Here is an 18,781-nt window from a genome sequence, read left to right on the forward strand (position 1 = left end):
TGCTGTGTCCCCACATTATAGTCCTACCTTCAAATAATGCTGATGGAACAATTGTTGCAATGAATGAATCCTCAATTAATTTAATAAATTACATTCCTGCCACCTGAATTACATTGCCTAGATATATTTTCATCCTAGTAGTTATGCTAATAGTACCTTTCTGAATTCAGTTATTTGCTTTGCATCAATATCTAAGGTTACAATAAATCTGTCAGTTTACGTTAAGGATCAAGGAGGTCACATCATGTATAAATTCCTCCTGAGCACATCAGAAAAGGATTTGAGTAATGTGAAAAAGGAATGGATAGCTAAAATAGAAATAAGCATGATCCCATATCATTCAAGATGCCAAATATACTGGAGAGATTATTATTTTTAGGAGACTATTATTTTGAACTATTGTTTACTTTACCATAACAGTTTGAAAATAGTATGGTAGAGAAAAAGATAGGAAAGTGCTCAAAGATCTAGAGGTCCTAAAAGGCAATATTAGATCATAGCGTTACCACTAAAATTCCTTCACCTTGAGTAAAAAAAATCTTACGTTTTTCAAGAGTAGGCAAAATGTGTTTGATAAGACTAGCAAAGTTTCTTTAGGGAGTTCTACCTTGTCACTTGATTTTGCCAAAAAATGAAATTTGTAGTAAAACGGTGGGGATTTTCTTTGGGGGAAACTTCTAGGTAAAGTTGCAAGTAACAAAAAGAATTTTGAATAGATTAGTGCTATTTCTTGGAGACACGTGTGTGTGTTGTACATCTCTGGAACAAGAAACATAAAATTTATTAAATTCTTCTTACTAAGGGTGACCATATGAAAAGGAGGACAGGGCTCCTGTATTTTTAACAGTTGTATAGAAAAGGGGATTTCAACAGGTGTCATTGGTATGCATGCAGCACCTGGTGAAATTCCCTCTTCATCACAACATTTAAAGTGCAGGAGCCCTGCCCTCTTTTGTATCTGGTCACTCTAGCTATACTCCTGCAGCTTTAAATGTTGTGATGAAGAGGGAATTTCACCAGGTGCTGCATGCATACCAATGACACCTGTTGAAATCCCCTTTTCTATGCAAAAGTTAAAGACACAGGAGCCCTGTCCTCCTTTCCATATGGTCACCCTATCTTACTTAAACTATATGTTTTGGCATCTAGGACAAGGATGGGGAACCTCAGACCTGTAGGATGCATCCCCATCCAGCCCACCAACTTCTGTTGCATGCTCTGCCCCATTTCCTAGACCCACCAATGCTCAGCACTAGAGAAACAGTGCTTTCACCCTGTGTTGAGAATGGAAACTCTGCTCTTAACTCAAGGCAAAATAGTACAACAACACACATACGTGAAAGTGGCCAGCGCTTGACACACATGCACAGAGTGCTTCCCTTTCCTCCTTCCCTCCCTCCCTCTTAAGGGTGAAGGCTGCGCATGTGCTTCCCTCAGTTTCTGAGAAAACCGATATCAGGACAGAGTGCCTTTGAGCATGTCCAGAGTTCGGCCTCTCAAAGACATAGTGTTGTATCTAGTTATGATTTTAAAACCACACATGGCAGGTGGGAGGAAGCACTGTAAATGGATGCAGTCCATTTATGTGGGTTGTTTCCTTTTATGTGGAATTGGGCTGACTGCTTGAGACTGAATTTAGGAATCACAATGGCCGCCAAAGGCCAGTAAGTCTGGCCTCCCACCCAAGGCATGTTGGGAGTTCCACCCAAGGAATGCTGGGAATTGTAGGTGTAAACCTAGGTTTTTTTATTAAATTCTTTAAAAATACTTAAACCCCCCAAATTCATGTTTTTAGATTTTTTTTCTGATCCATGTACTTGAAGATCTGTCTGGGTGAACAGCATTAAGGCAGTACCCTATGTGGAAGTGGGCAAACATTTCAGGACATACGTGGCACACACATACTTTCTGCTTTATAGGTAGAGACACAGCGAGGGCCTGCAATTTCCATCTATTCAACATCCGCTGGATTTGCAGGTTCCTGTCTCAGGAGACTGCGGACCTCTTGGTTCAGCCCTTGGTTGTCTCACGCCTGGATTACTGTAATAGTCTCCTAGCAGGTCTTCCTCTTTCCTCTCTCTGCCCTTTGCTCCTGGTCCAGAACAGTGCTGTAAGGACTGTTCTAGACTTCCCCCACTTTGCCCATACCTCCTGCCATCGTAGGGCCTTGCACTGGCTTCCATTGAAGGCCAGGGCCAAATTTAAGATCTTGTTCCTGGCCTTTAAGGCCCTACAGTTGCACCACCCAGTTTACCTTTCCTCCCTTTTGTCCTGGTATGTTCTGGGCCGGGCCAGCGGATACATGGGTCTGGCCCTCCTGACCTGTTCTACCTCACAGATCTCAGTGTCCTGGTGTCATGCATTCCAGGATCTTGTCCCTCAGCTGTGGAATTCATTCCTTCTGCCACTGCAGTTAACCGAGAGCTTGCAGGAGTTCAAGAAAGGTTTGAGAACCTTCCTTTTAGAATAGGGGGTTGTCTGGTTGTTCCTGAGGTAGAGCATGCTGGTGGTCCTTGTGGTGGCCACAACACATTTTATATGGGTTTTATTTTAAGTTTTTATTGTTATATTCTTTTAAATCCAGTTAAGTTCTTTTGTTAGAATTGTTGTATTTATTGCATTTTTGTAAACTGCTGACCTATTTTATCTCACGTACTGTACGATAATTGTATATTATTATTATTATTATTATTATTATTATTATTATTATTATTACCTCACAGGGTTGTGAGGATAAAATGGAGGGATTATGTACGCTGCCTTGGGTTCCTTGGAGAGAAAAAAGCTGGGATATAAATGCAATAAATAAATAAAATAAAATAAATAGAGAATAGAATGAATGTAAAAGCACTGATGATTAATCTGAGGAACAAGCGAAAAGATTTGTAACCAGTGTGTGTGTGTGTGCGTATGTGCATGCACGTATATATGTGGGGAATAAAGAAGTAAACAAATGCATAAAGCTAGCATCTAATACGCGAGTGCTTGACTTTGCAAACTTTTAAGATATTAATTTTTTCACACATAAATCTGTATAGTGTAATACTGCCACAGCTAAATCCTGACTGATTGTTTTGACAAAAATAGCATTGTTCAGTATACGATCCAATTGATTTTAGGCCATAAGTACTTAAATCTAATAAGGACAACAAATTTTAATCCTCTTTTCTCCACCCTTTCTTAAACGTTGGCAATCACTCAATTGATAAGGCTCATCATAGTTAGACAAGATATTAATTTGATCTTTCTGAAAGATCAATTATGGGATGAAACATGCCCTGATAATATTCATAGGAACGTTTCCTGGTGATATTCATGACAGACAATTAGAATCAATGAATGTCTTCCCTTGCTTGTTTGTTCAATACACTGCTTGTTAGTTCCATCATGACTGTCCTCTGCAGAAACCACAAGGCGGGAATGAAAAAAAAACCACATCTTATAAGCAGTGTAAACAGGCAGCATTTCAGAAAGTCAACACATTGGAGTATGCTTTTTGTACATGCTTTTCCATACATGTCTACTCAAGTAAGCCCCATTGGAAGCAATGAGGCTTACCCCAAGGGAAGTGTGAATAGGCAAGAGTGTGTGATCTGATCACTCTAGCTATATTCCTGCAGCTTTAACTGTTGGGATGAAGAGGGAATTTCACCAGGTGCTGCATGCATACAAAAGACACCTGCTGAAATTCCGTTTTCTATTAACTGTTAAAGATACAGGAGCCCTGTCTTTTCCATATGGCTACCCTATGTAAACTGAAGCTGCCATTCCACATTACAAGTACCCAACTGGCAACCATCCACATAGAATGCTAGAGAGTTGAAACACACATTGTAGTTAATCTAGTCCTGCCACAGATAAAGCATTTAAAACATCTTTCCTTTTAGTTTATTAAGTCAGAAATGAACAGGACAGAGACGTTGCACATGGAGGTGGCACAACACTGTGGACTAAAGATTTGGAGCAGCATTGTGGCAATCTTTTTCTGTGATAGCGCACGGCTCTATGACATGCAAACTATGAACAAAAATTACATTTTAACATGTACAGTCTGGAATTTCCTCCTAAATGAACCACCAGAACAAATTGTGGAATAGGTTCTCAGAACAGAGTGTGTTCTTTCCTTGCACAGTTTAAACCTCTAGTACAGTTTGTTCATTTTTTTAAAGGGCAAAACACCATTTAAGAATAGAAAACTAATAACTGTGTACTCTTGTTTCATTTCTTGTACCTTGTCATGGAATTTGTTCCTCTCCAAGTTATATAGCTCCTTCCTCAAATTAATTTTTCTTACCCCACTGAGGGTGATATTATGAGGGAAATCAGAAGGAGCGTTTAGGAAGGGAAAGATTTACTACCTATATAAAGTATGCACAATTATAACTATTGTTACCAACAAGTAAACAGGTGCTAGCTATGCACTCTGAAAACACAATTGTCTTTACTTCAAAAAGACGGTGCCTGTCCCTTATGAATATCATGAGCTATTAAACGGAAACAACAAATGCTCTTAAAATAGATAGTATTGGAGGTTTGCGTGGATTTGTTTGTGTGGCTTTTGTTCTGAAATTTAATTTTGCATATATCTAGACCAGGAAGCTGGCCGTTGTACCTTGCGGTGAGTCTTGCAACCCCTACTGATATCTGAAATAGCAACCTTGTGAATGTTGTTCAGCGTGAGCAGAGGAATGCAATCAGGCGTGGGGCCTGTGGCATCTAAGGCGATGGTTTTATGCTACTGCAATACCTATCCAGAGCTAGCATCAGCACCTGACATCCTTGGGCAGCTACTGGGCCCCTAGCACCTTGACAGGGCCTACTACTGATAGCTCCGATGGGTCCCACTTCAATTCATTTTCACCCATCCTGGTGCTTCACTGGGCAGCTGCCATTTTAATTTTCCACAATTCCCTGATGTAGTGATGCTTTGGGCATTGTGGAAAATTAAAATGGCTTGGAGCACTGCTGCAAGGAAAGCTCAACACAGTCCCACCAATGGAAGAACCCACACCCTGCCCCCGAGAGCACTTTGCCCAGGGCTCCCTCAAACCTGGGCCCGGGCCCGGACCCATTGTTATCTACTCCATTTTCTCATTCTTGTTTTCAGAGAGTGCTGCTGAGTACTGCTATATTGGACAACAATGTACTTTGGCACTGGGTACTTTAAGATTATTTTAGAACTGTGTTTTAATGCCCATGAAGTCCTGTATAGCAGGCCTACCAAAAGATACATTTGAAAAATCATTCTTAAGTGGAGACTTGGGGATTTTCTACAAAGGCCTAAATAAATCTGTATTTTTCAATGAAAAGAAAAGATAGAAAAGCAAATGTTTGATGCAGATAAAAAAAAATATGCCTATGCCTTAACAAAAACACTTCTGTCTTAGAGGAAAAAAATATTACCACAGTAACGCTGCCCGGTCAGGGTCAGCTCGGCATATTTGTAGCGTAAGTCCCTGTTGTGCACATTAGAAAATGTCTTAAGATGTTTTGTTCACAAAGAAGCACAATTCACTTTGTTGTGCTGGATCACTCCTTTTAAAGTGTTTCCAGTCCCCCTCTCACCCTGTCTTTAGGCTTCTTGGGATTAGGAAGGAGGAAGAAAGGAAATGTCTTGTTCAAGAAGGAGCTGTGAATTCATTTTAAGTGCAAGGCCGCAATTCAAGCAAAAAAGGTTCTAAGAAAAAATGAAGGGAGGTCTAAATTCTTTCTTTACTGAGGCCAACTAATAGTTCATAGTGGGACATGTCACTGTCAATAAGGATAAATGAAAGGAGAGGAAAGCATGGGTCAGAATGCTTGTTGCAGAGCTTGGAGCCTGATCCACAATTATTATGCTAGTATATCTGCTGAGAAGGGGACAGTGGTAGGGGGGAATGCAATTTAAGCTGTCAAGGATAATTCCAAAGGTAGCAAGATGTAGTGAGGACTTTCCTAAAATATTTCCGGCTACCTCATTTACTCCCCTAGATTTCAATCATTGAGGTTCATCAGGCGAGCGTTTTATCGCACGCTCGCTACTGCCTACCTAAGGATGGGTGTGTGCCCTTTAGACGACGACATCAGCCTCACAAGCGCATCCTGCTCCTTCTGCTTGTCACAAAATAGACCCCTTTTAGTCCAACTTTTTTTTTTAATGGAATGTGCCGCGATCTCCTGCTGTGTGCAGGAAAAGCTGCATGATTGAAATGGCCCCTGAATGGGCTCCGTGGCCTTTGTTTACTTCCTCTTTCCCCTCCAGGCAGAAGAGGAAGTAATGAGGGACAAACGTGGGGGCATGAATAAAATATTTGTTCCTCCAATAATGGTCTTTGCTGCTACTTTGTTCTTCTCAACTAGTTATTCTAGAGTCTGCCTTGCAGAGGCAGTTTTATGGTAAGTGCAGTGAGGGCAAAACCCTCTGAAAGAGATCTCCCCAACAGTTACATACTATGTGTAGGGAAGTTGAGGAAATCTGCAACAGAATCAAATGAGTTTGGATTTCTAGAATCTGACCAATGGATTCTGCAGTGAACCGGCTTTTCCTGAATCACATGGATTCTGCAGATTGCAGTTTCTGGAAATTTACACAAATTTAGTCATAGAAAAATACGTAAAATAACACCAGCTGAAAATGCACATTTTCCCTATAGACTAAAGCATTAAAATTGTGCATTGGGGCCCCAGAAATTTTGCAAGTGCGAATTTGAGCAAATTTGGATAATTGGCACAAATCTGATTCCATCAAATAGTGGATGAACAGAATGAAAGATACCTGAAAATCCATGAAATGCAGATGGAATGGATTTTATAAAATCTGTACATCCCTAGCTATGTGTATGTTTGACTGCACAGTATCCACACTGCCACATTTGCTCCTAGCTCTGCCAATACTCAGCAGCCAGTCCTTTTGTTCTGTGTAGGATGGCAAGGTAATTGTGCATGTGCAATGGGTACGTATTCTCAGATATTCCTCCATCATTGCTATATGCTGCAGCAGACCAGGGATAGGCAGTGATGCAAGGTGTCCAGAGGGCCTTATTCTGCCTGACTCCCAAATATGGTCACACACCAGTTTTTATTTGATGAAATGAGTGTCCATGGAGGATGCCTTTAGCCAATGTTCAACTTGCATCACACTGGCTTATTTTCATAGTAAGTTCTCTCAAGGAGGACTCTGATTGCACTCCCTGGACTTTAATTTTGAGCAGCACAGAGGCATCTGTTTCGTTTTTTACTTTCCAGAATTGTACACAAATTTAGTCATACAAAAGTTACTTGAAAATATAGTAATATATACACCATTTTTTAAAACAACAATGTTTTATATATCTCTAGTCTCTCTTCAGCAAAGTATTGTGTACGAACAAAAGTTATATAAATTGTGGCGAATGTTTTGTGTACTTTACCAAAGTGGGGGGGGGGGGAGAATCCAGTTCCTTCAGTGAGTGGACAATGGAACAAAAGACACCTGACAATCCATGAAATGCTCAAGGAATGGGTGAAGAAAATCTGTACATCCCCAGTACCAACATACTGGAGACAAAACAGCGATGCTGAGAAAATAGAGTGAAGTATCTGAATATTCTGGCAAATCCTAAGGTATACAGAAGTATAAAACATTTTTTAAACGGTCAAAATAGGCAAGCCTTTCCTACAAAAGTCCAATAAGGATGAGCATGGAATACTAAATATCAATTGGAAAAAAAGAAATGGGAATATGTGAAGGGTGGGAAGACCTTTACAGCTTATACTATCTTGCTGGAGGGCATGGCTGGCTGATTGGAACTCACCTGTTAGGGGATGAGGATGCACTGCAACATTTTGTTGCAAGTACCATTTGTGCCATTATATTATTCAGCAATGGCCTTCCGCACGGCCAATGTATAATGTGTATTCAACAAGTTCCATTCAGAAAAGGTACATCTAACTCTAATGGAAAACCTCTGTTTGTTTGTTACATTTATATCCCACCACTTTTTCTCACAAGGAACTGAAGGTGGTGTACATAATCATTGTCCTCTCCATTTTATGCTCACAACAAGGTAGGTTGTGAGGTAGGTTGGGCCGAAGAGTCTGTGACTGGCCTAAAGCCACCCAGTGAGCTTCCATGACCAAACGGGGACTAGAACCGATTCTCCGGCCCTAGCCACTACACCACACTCTAGCTACTACACTGTACTGGTTCTGTTTGTGGATTCAGACCCTATTTATTACACCATATTAATCTGGCTAGATATTTATTTATTTATTTATTTATTTATTTATTTATTTATTACATTTCTATACCGCCCAATAGCCGGAGCTCTCTTTATGGCCTCTGTAGCTCCTTGAATAGGATCTCTAAATTGTCCCAATCCAATCCCAGTTTCACTTCCACCAAGGTAGAAGGGGAGATGAAAATTACTGGTTTCCCCACATTTTCCCCTTTCCTTTTAAAAACAGCACTGTTTCAATATTTACAGAAGTATTTGCCATTTTAAAGAAGAAAAATGAAGGGAAATCAGTCATTAAAGGGAACCCCTTTCCCTCCTCTAGTGAGAAGAGAAACTAGCAATGGAGCAATTTCGAGATCTCCAATGCTGGTTGGAACAATACAACGAGGCACACTTGCTGAAAAAGGCCAGTTTCCTCAAAAGACGCAGGAGCCCCCAAAAGCCTTAACAGCACTTGCCTATCCAAATTGTACAATTGCATTTTATCATTAAAAAAAATAGCCACAAATTGGATCTGAATAAACCTGGGAGGATTAATCATAAAATTCTGAAATACAACAGGATAACAATGATATGATGCCGTATACCAGCTCCAGTATTGGAAGCAGCATGTCTCTGAATACTAACTGTAAGGGAACACAAACAGGTGAGTGCTCTTGTACTCAGGTTCTGCTTGCAGATTTTGCATAGGCATGTGGTTGGCAACTGTGGGAACAGAACGCTGGACTAGATAGATCATCAGTCTGATCCAGCATGGCTCTTCTTAGGTTCTCATGGAAGAACTGTAAGCAAGTGAAAGGATGGGACTTCCAGGGAAAAGGTCATTTCCACAAGCATCCTAAAATAGCACACTGCGCTCTAAACAAAAGGGTTTTCAGTAAACATTATCACAACAATCTCCTTACCTGTAAAATATGTGTTTGCCGGCAGAGTGGAGTTTGGAAATTTATAATACCCATTTCCTGGGAAACGGATTCCTTTTATAACAGTTACATATGATGTTGCTAAAGATGCATCCGTTCTCTCCAGCTGATAGATTGGAGGAGGCCCATTAAGTTCCTTAGGTTCATTCCAACTTATCTTTATTGCTGTGCTGTTTGCTGCTTTGGTGTATGGGGCAATTAGCTGCCCTGGTGCTATTAACAAAACAAAAAAAAGTGGGGAAAAGAAAGAAATGGTTTACAGAATAAGCTTGAGAGTTTTATGTGTGTAATATATCATCCTTGAGGGAAGATGTATATGTTTTTATTTATTCATTTATTTATTTTATGCCTCGTCTTTATTTTGTACAGCCAAATGTCTGCCTGAATAAATATGTCGGCTGGCAGAAGGACAATAGCGTTAAAGGTAGCCTGCCTCCCCTGGCAGGGAGTTCCGGAGTCTGGAAGCAGCTATCAAAAAAGCCCCCTCACATATTCCTGCCAAATGTAGATCCAATGGCAGCAGGACAGACAGAAAGCCCTCTCCCATGGATGTTAAAACTTGGCCAGGTTCGTAAGGGAGAATGGAGACTTTGAAATAGTCCAGGCTCAAGTTGTGTAAGGCTTTATAGGTTATAACCACCAGTTTGAATTGTTCCCAGAAACAGACTGGCAGCCAGTGAAGTTGTAACAGTTGCATCTCAAACAGTGATTACAAATGGCCTTTGAACTCTATGCTATTGTAGTCACACCAATTCATTATTTGCTAATGAATCCAGAAATCAGCCCTCCAAGACTGGTCAGTGTTGCTGGCTTTTCTACCTAAATTGCTGACTGAAAGTAATTTTACCTTAGCATCATAAAAATAATACACTAATACAGAATTTAACTAGTTCTTATCAAAAAGATTACACCGCAATTATCAGAATATAGTCATGGGGATTGGACAAATTCTTGAAGGATACTATTTCTGATAGCTATATGCTTCCTCCAGTACCAGAGGCAGTATGCCTATGTACACCAGTTGCTGGGGAACAGGGGCAGGAGGGTGCTGTTGCACTCATGTCCTGCTTATGGGGCTCCCATAGGCAGCTAGTTGGCCACTGTGTCAACATAATGCTAAATTATATGGACCCTTAGTCTGATCTAGCGTAGCTCTTCTTATATTATTAATATCAGGAATGAGGAAGTCGGTGTCATTGACATGAGGATTTTTTGCATCGTGCATTGCCAGCTTGTGAAACAACAATAAACATACTGAATTTGAACCGGGGCAAAAAAAAAAAGAAAAGAAAAAAGAGCTGGTTAATTTAAGGATGAGCACCATAAGTGACCAAGTATACATGCAAAGTTGTTCATGCCAAGGGTGTGCTTTCAACACACAGCATTTCCTACTCAGCATGCATGCCTTTGTAACCTGACTGAGAGGAAGGGCAAGGGCCAGATAGGAGTATGGGACGCATATACGGATCTTCCACTCCATATAACATCCCATTACATTACCTATGTATGTGATAAGGAGTAAATAGCAATGAGGGAATAAAGAAACACAGCTCTGTTGAGCCTTATTGAGATCTCTCAGTGCAAGGCACTGCAACATTATAGGGAAAGGTCATACCCCATTCATGGCTGTTACTCAGAGAAATTACACCATGACCTTTGCTAGACCTACCAGATATCCCAGGATGGAGGAGGGTTGATCTCGTGTTGTCAATAACACGAGATCCCACCCTCGTCTACACGTAATGCGAGGTGACTCAAGTAGAGAGCTGTCATGTCTGCCATTTTTTTAAAAAGGAACAAAGCGCACGAATGCTCATGCGCCAAGGTAAGGGGTTGTTTTTTTTAAAAAAAAGGGTTTCCCCACTCCCCCTACCCTGCCCCCGAGGGGCATGCGTGGCTCCCGGCTCCTTGCGAGTAATTGCACGGAGCCGGGAAATGCTGCGAAAACAGGCCACATGATTGCAGTCTTGGGCTCAGCCCGAGACTGCGAGAAAAAGCAAGCCCAAAGGGGTAGGCTTTATCCCGGGGCCAGGGAGGGTTGATCCCTGCCTGAGCCTGGGATCCCCTGTGTATCATCTGGACACATAGGGGCGATCCAGGGTATCAGCCCAGGATAACCCCTGGTCTAGCAAAGGGCCATATCTCAATGGCCTTTTTATTATTAGTCCTCTCAATGGCAGACAAGCTTGATAAGTAGCAAAACCCTTGTTCTTTCCCCTTAGGGTGAGCAAATCTATAGTAAACAAAATGAAGTATGAAAAAGTATATATCAACTGTCCTTTTGAAATCTTTCAAACTTTATTAATAACGTACAGCTTTTTGTATCTTGGGCCTAATCTACACCAAGAAGGATATTGCACTATGAAAGCGATATAAAAACGGTATATAAAAGGCACGAGCCACACTACTGCTTTATAGCGGTATTGAAGTGCACTGACAACTGTTGGTGCCCATTGATACATACCATATACCGCTTTCATAGTGCTAGATCCTGCTTGGTGTACGTTAGGCCTTGGTGTGGGTTGCTGTGCTGATAAGCTGGTCAGTGCTGCACTATGAGGTTAACTTCAATACACCTATTTCTTCAACATTCCTTGTAGCCATAATGTACTTTTATACACTGTGTACCCTGAGAAAACATTACTTTGTAAATCCATCATATGACTATGTTTTTGCATTAGGAGTGACCTAAAGTATGCCACATATATCAAAGACAGGTTTTTCTGTGATTATAGGGCACAACATTCATTTGGAGAATAATATTAACTAACGTGTGCACCTTGAAAATTCAGAGTGTTATGCTAAGAGTTCATTGCAAAGATCTTTATTTGTAATACATTAATAACATAGCCTTACACATTCTTGCATACAAGACCATTAGCATTTCTTTCACTTTCTCACATTAACCTGTAGTGTGTTGCTATTACTTTTCCTACAACATGATAAAATATTACTTTTGGCAGAGGGAATGGTGGGAGACAAAAACCCACCAACCGTGCTACGCACTGTAAATTCTTGCTTGGACATCATTTATGACTTCACAATCTAATTAGTATCATACTGCTATGTTTGAAATTTACTGTGTCGAAATTGAAGTAGTGCAGTATGAGGTCACAAGCCTTCCCTGCATAAGTAGTGCAGAGCACTAATGAAATGTGGTATTAATGCACAGGTATCAAAAGAAAACATGGCTTTACAATTGGAACTTCACCTTTGGAGCAAATCAGTCTGTGTCAGCATTTTAAATGTGAGTGCTGAGGTTGAGTCCCCTGCTTCAGCTTGAAGTGGCTAAAGCAGAAATACTCAAATTCATTATTTTTAAAATGAATACACATAGCCAACTCTTCCTGACAACAACAATCGCATCACCCTTAAAAATCCTCCCTTAATAAATGGGAGTTGCCTGCGCTGTAATTATAGCATCTTTGCTACCCAAATTTGAAGCTTTTATGGGGCTTCTGCAATTAACTACTTAAATGCATTGTAACACTTGCTTCTCTGACAGGAAAGTATTGATTTTTTAATCATTTTCAAGTCTACTCTAGCACAAATAAATGTACTACAGTTACAGTTAATGCACTGTGTACACGCATTAAACACTAGCATGACACAATTTATTATTTTGTGATATATGGAATCGAAACCCAACCTTTCAGAAAGCAACGTCTTTGGTATAACATTAGCATTGTAACTATCATGTCCTTAGTGATTCAGAATACTTGTGTGTGTCGACATATGCAGTGAAGAGTCTCTATTGAAATGGGTACTTCAACAATTCAGACTGGAAAGGCTCAGACAATAAATCTACATTACAGGTCTCCACATCACTGTATTGTACAATATAGATACTGGAAGCTAAAAACCACAGTATACATTTCCTAAAGGGGTCACTGTAGTGCCTGTAGCAGCTTTGTCAAAGGAACTAACTATAATTTTACCTATTTAAATTTTGCTGTAATCCCTTAAAATGTATGTCAAAGTATCCCGTATGGAGCAGACTGAGCTGTTTTGCATGTTTTAATTACGGAGGTTTTTAAAATTTCTTCTTAGATAATATATACCTCATATATTTTAAAGCTAAAACATTATTTTAAACACCTATGACTGTTTTCTGTTGTGTAACAGAGGGTACCAAAAGAACCAATGAAACAGATGGTCCATACAATTTTATGTTAAAGATATATAGCCTATCGATGTTGCTTCATAGGTCACTATAAAAAAGGCTTTCCTCTCTGTGTGCGTGTGTCTGTGTCTGTGTGTGCACATCTGCATACATGAAGGAAAGATATAATTGTTGGTAAGTAAAGAGCAGTTAACTTTGTTTTGTTTGAAGCAATATCATTTTAGTTTTAGAACCTAAGACAGATGCCAGCATTTCACTGCGAACAGATGGTAATTCCATCTAATAGTGCATCTCTGTATTAGTAAGGTCTGTTGTGTATACAAACAGTAATAAACACTAGGTGAGGATCAAAATAAATTTTAATTGTTGACATTAAATTCTGGCAGCCATGCTTCTAAGGATAGTGTATTCTTTTCGCAAATCTGTCAGGTTTACTAATGCAGCTGCTGAAGCTTTCCTAAAACCTGTCAGGTTCTAAGGCTAATAAAAATGTATTTGCATCACAGCTACAAAACCTTTACTGTACTTCTCTTTCATGTTTCTGTATTAGAAGGAACCTCTCAATGAAATATAGGTAGTACGTTTCATGCTTGTTCCTCTTGGCTTTAGCCTGCAGTATGCTCCTCAATGTTTCTCCTTTTACTAAAACCCTAAATAGTGACTCTTTCTAATAGCATTTGGAACAGGTAACCAGTCATGAAAATATAGTTTTATTTATACTATGGTGACTTTATTAGAACCGTAATATTTTGAATAACTACTTATAAGTTTGTACTTAAAAATACTAATTGTCCAATGCACAATTTCAATTTGGAAGCAAATATGCAACTGGACACTTGCGCTCGTTGACTCGAATTGGAAGTAACTCACTCACTCAAAGAACTTGATTATTTTTATGAGATGTTAGGAAATAAGATCCCAGGAATGTGTCTGTTAAAGCTAACCACTTAGCAATGCAAAATACTCCCTTTTGCCATTCAGTTTCATAAAGTACCTAGTTCAAGACAAGGAAATGGGGAGCGATTACCCTTTAGAACTGATTTTAAGTCCAGTATAGTATCTGATGGGTCCCAATGGCTTAAGTGCAACAACAGGGTTGCCTATTTATTTATTTATTTATTTATTTATATTGTTTAAGATGCAATATCATGACCTTCAGTTTTAAAAACACATGGGATGACTTATGATAACCAAGTGTGTGTTTTTTAAACAAACACTTGATTGTCATTAACAGAGTTTAAAACAAACTCAGTAACAACAAATTAAATAATGACAAAGCGACAATAAACAGCAACAAAGCGGTCCAACAAGTAGCTGTCATCAGTTATTAAAAAGCTAAAACTAAAAGTCCTCTGGTAACAGTGCATGCATTTCAAATATCCAGGTGTTACATGAGGTATGTTTCCATTCCTCACAAGCCACTTTTCTCTGGTCATTTCCATGACGATACTAATTTTGTCCTATAGGAGAGAGCGGAGGGATCAGTTCAAAAAAAGGCCTGGTGGGCATGTAGTGAGCAGTAGAATAGCAGCAGCTTGGCTTGTTGCCTTGCGACATTTATTGGTACAGGGGCCATCTTTAGGAAAACAGCTGTATTGGTTATCCTGATGGAATACCCATACACAGTAGGATCAAAGCCACTCATTTCCAATTTAAAACAGTAAGTCTTGAATCAGCTCTTTCGTACCTTTCAGAAAATCTGTGTTGTGAATCTGTATGTAAAAGATGCCTCAAATAAACATAACAAGCTTTAAAAGTTCACCTTATTATGAGCATACAGAATCATATTTCTTTTTTTAAAAAAAATCAATGTAATGGGTTTTTTTTAAAAAAAATCTGAAAAATATATTGCTCCCACCATATGGGACAACCAACGACTCACCAACCGATTTAAGATGCAGCATATTGAGCTGACCATATGTTACAGTGCTGTTGAATGGCTGAGTGATTCATGCCCGTCACATTCTAGTATATCAATTAAAGCTCCTTGAAGTCTGCATGATTTGTGTCTCTGTTATTAAACCCTGCTAATTCATCCCACTTACACATCTGTTATAAATCTCTAGGAGTGCTGCATGATTCATGGCAATCTGTGAGCATGGTACAGCAAATTCTTCTCCTTGTAATTAACAGTAAATTGTTTTACTGCCATGCAATGAATTTTTCAGTTATATTGCAAATGAACTCCTAAATGCATGGCTCTTTCCTAAGAACTGACTTATATCATTAGGCAATTAAAAAGTATTGCTTTGAACCAAAAGCTTTTAATCAAGAGAAATACAACTTAAACTCAGCCTAAAGACCATGCAAATTTGACATACTGGCAACAGCATAATTTGTGCAATTTCCCGAGGAGTGAAATATGTCCTTTGGGGAGAACAAACAAATAAGTTTTGGCTCTTACAGTGGTGCACAAAGAGCACCCAATCTGTAGCTAGAGAGGACTTGGCAAGAGAAGATACTGAGCAGATACTGTTTATCTCGTGAGTTATTTAAGTCATCTGTCATTTCCAAATTTCTCAGATTATGTTTCATGTCTCTAATTGTAGCAGAGTGCCTATTTTCTTGAAATAAATAATTGGATAATTAACCAAGCAAAATCATCACAGGATTCCAGCGCTATTCAAGAGTTTCAGTCAAAGGTGAAGCCGATTCATTTTAGTGTTGCCTCTGTAGCTTCCTGAGGAGGCTTTGATTCTTTTCTCTACCCCCACCGAGCTAGTTCTTGGCAGCGGACTCAAATTCATGAGTCCATACATCAAGCCAGTAATTTTAACAACAAATAAAATTAAATTCAAAGAGAGACTAATTGAAGGACTGCAACCAGCAAGCAAAAGTATTTGGTACTCTGTGCTTGTGTGTGTGTGTGTGTGTGACTGTGTATGTTTATACACGCAGAGAGAGTAGCAAATCATTCCATATTGTATGTATGTATGTATGTATGTATATATACAGAATGGAATGACACATTTGCATGATAATTTCCCCTTTTTAGCATGGAGCAGAAAGTGACTGGCTTAATGAGGGATTATTCAAGACAGGAACGAACAAAATGCATTCATAACTAAGAACAAAGATTGTATTATGAAACAAAAAACAGGCAACAGCCAAGAAAGAAGGGGATGATTGGTTTATGCATTATGAATAAAAAGGCAGAAAAATATTTATATTAGTATTCACTAATGACTATATATACAAGATTGCTGTAATTAAAATTATAAATTAACATATTAAGATTGCTTGTTTAATCACTTTGGGTCCCATTCACAATGACAGACTTTTATGTACTTGCATGCAAAGCAATGTGTATTTTCAAACCAGAGGCAAACAGCCTGCGTATTTTACTTTTAATAGAGAAAGGAAAATCTAATGCACCACTAATTACCAGTTAATTGGATATGGGTGGTTTTTAAGACTATGATAGAGTATTGTGCTTAAAAACCATTATATGACAGGCAAAACATATGGCTCTTATCAGTGGCATGTACCTTTCAAAACTATTGGAAATTCAGACATTATAGGTTTCTTTTTAAAGTTAAACAAATACAGTAAAACTGGGGACTGGAAAATGTGAATAAAAGCCAGAAATCAAATCCGGTGTTTGCTTCCGGAAGGAATGTGGGAGTTTGTTGTTGTTGTTGTTTTTAAAAAATGTTATTTCATTCATAATGAAGGAAAGTTTATTGTTCAATAGATAAATATGGTTGTCAAAAGAGGAAAAAAGTATAAACATTAGGAAACTGTTTATGTGGCGATGGAGAGCAGCAGAATGATTTTATTTGAGACATACATTTAGGATCTTTTTGCAGGAAAGGATAAATTTGTCAGTTTTAGTATCTCATTTTTTTCTTATTAGGGATGTGCAAGATTCGGATTCAGAATTCTGAAGCATGGTGGCCATTTTGTGTGCAATCCACAATTTTCTGCAAAGGTTTTGTGTGAAGAGAGAAAAAGATCCTACAGCTCCCAGCATGCACTGCAAGCAATTAGATAGCAGCATTGTCTTCTCCATGGCAATAATGAGCTAAACTTGTGAGTGATGCTGTGTCATTTGGTGATTGATAAACTAAACCTTTGTTCTCCTTTAAGAATAAGTTGTCATTTAAAAATAGAACAGGAAAATTAAGCTCTTGAGCTATAGTTAAACACATCCCATTTTAGGCAAATAACCCATAAATACAACGCACTTTTTATGGAATGTCATAAATTTATGTAATTCAGAATAAAGGGTGGGGAGAGGAAAGCACCTCCCCTTCTCCCTCTCTTGCTCATTTTCATCATAAAACTCCAAATCCAAATCTTGCACAGCCCTATTTCTTAAGTTTGTTTTTTAGAGGTTCATATGAAAATTCAATGGTATTTTTCCACACATTTTTCCTAATACACATACATTTTTGTCAAATACACAGAGTTTCGGCAATCAATCTCCATAATATACTGCATTTTGAACATTATTTCCCCTGATATACATTTTTGGAGACACTTTTCTTTTTAATTGGAGAATTCCATTGCAAAATTCAGGGAAGTGTGGATTTTGAAGGATAGGGGAGTTTTGCTTTGCACAGTGGCTCGTAAGTGTTAAAGTGTGAACTGAACAAATTACTCCTCCATCCTTCCAAAAAGAAGTAGAGCTCTGCTGGATCAGACTAAATATCTAGTCTAGAATGCTGCTTTTCAGAGTGGCCCAACTAGATGTTTCTAGGAAGCCTACAAGCAGGGTTTGAAGGTGTTGTGGCCTTTTTGTTCCATTGCTTGCCTGTAGTAGTATTCAGTGGCATATTGCCTTTGAATCCGGAAGTTCCATACAGCCATCACAACTATTAGCCATTGAATGATGTATCCTCCATTTAATTGTTTATATGAGGTACAAACACAAGCCTCACAATGAGGTTATGGCAGAGGTGTTGCTATCCACTCAGTACTATGCATTTCCCTGCAAGGGTCAGCCAGAAAAAGGCAGGAAAGGAAGGGGAGATTTAGCTTACCTCAAGGTCAGGCTGTTGCTATATGAACCCATTGATCTTTTCTGAGGTAGATGGTGGTCAAGGAAAGGGACATTAATTTAGTGATGCCCTGACTCTCGAATACTCTTCCACAAGCTGTTTGCCTGGTTTACTATAGTTGCCTTGCCAGGCTGACCTTTTCTTTTTGCACCCATACATTTACGGTTTAATGAACTTACGCTACTCATTTTTTTTACTCCTGCTTTTATATTTTGAAATGGGGTTTATTAAGTGATTGTTTAAACACTATCATTTATTTTTGTTTTGTTTTCTTTAACAATTGGAAATTATTAAAGAAAATTGTTAAAGAAATTGTTAAAGAAATTTATTTATTTTTTAAAACTATGAAGCAGAATACAAAGTTGAAATAAGTAAATAAAATGTGCCACTGAACCCAAAGAGATTCCCTCCCTCTTGTTTAGGCGGCTGTTTGACCTATAGGTCCCAAAAGTAATGTGATCTACTGAATGATGGCCTGTCTTTTGGAGAGCTTCAGGTTCAAGAATCACCTCTGCCATAAACTGATCCCTTGAACAG

At 38.9% G+C, this 18,781-nt stretch overlaps 1 protein-coding gene across 1 annotated transcript in view; it reads right to left on the reverse strand.

Moving 5' to 3' along the window:
* USH2A (usherin) overlaps positions 1-18,781 on the reverse strand; it is a 594,633-nt gene that overhangs the window by 438,902 nt on the left and 136,950 nt on the right. Inside the window, exon 20 of the mRNA XM_063125387.1 lies at positions 9,101-9,331. Coding sequence (XP_062981457.1) covers positions 9,101-9,331 — 231 coding nt within the window. The remainder of the gene's footprint in view (positions 1-9,100; positions 9,332-18,781) is intronic.

This window comes from Elgaria multicarinata, chromosome 4 (assembly GCF_023053635.1).
Source record: "Elgaria multicarinata webbii isolate HBS135686 ecotype San Diego chromosome 4, rElgMul1.1.pri, whole genome shotgun sequence".
NCBI classification, from domain to species: Eukaryota; Metazoa; Chordata; class Lepidosauria; order Squamata; family Anguidae; genus Elgaria; species Elgaria multicarinata.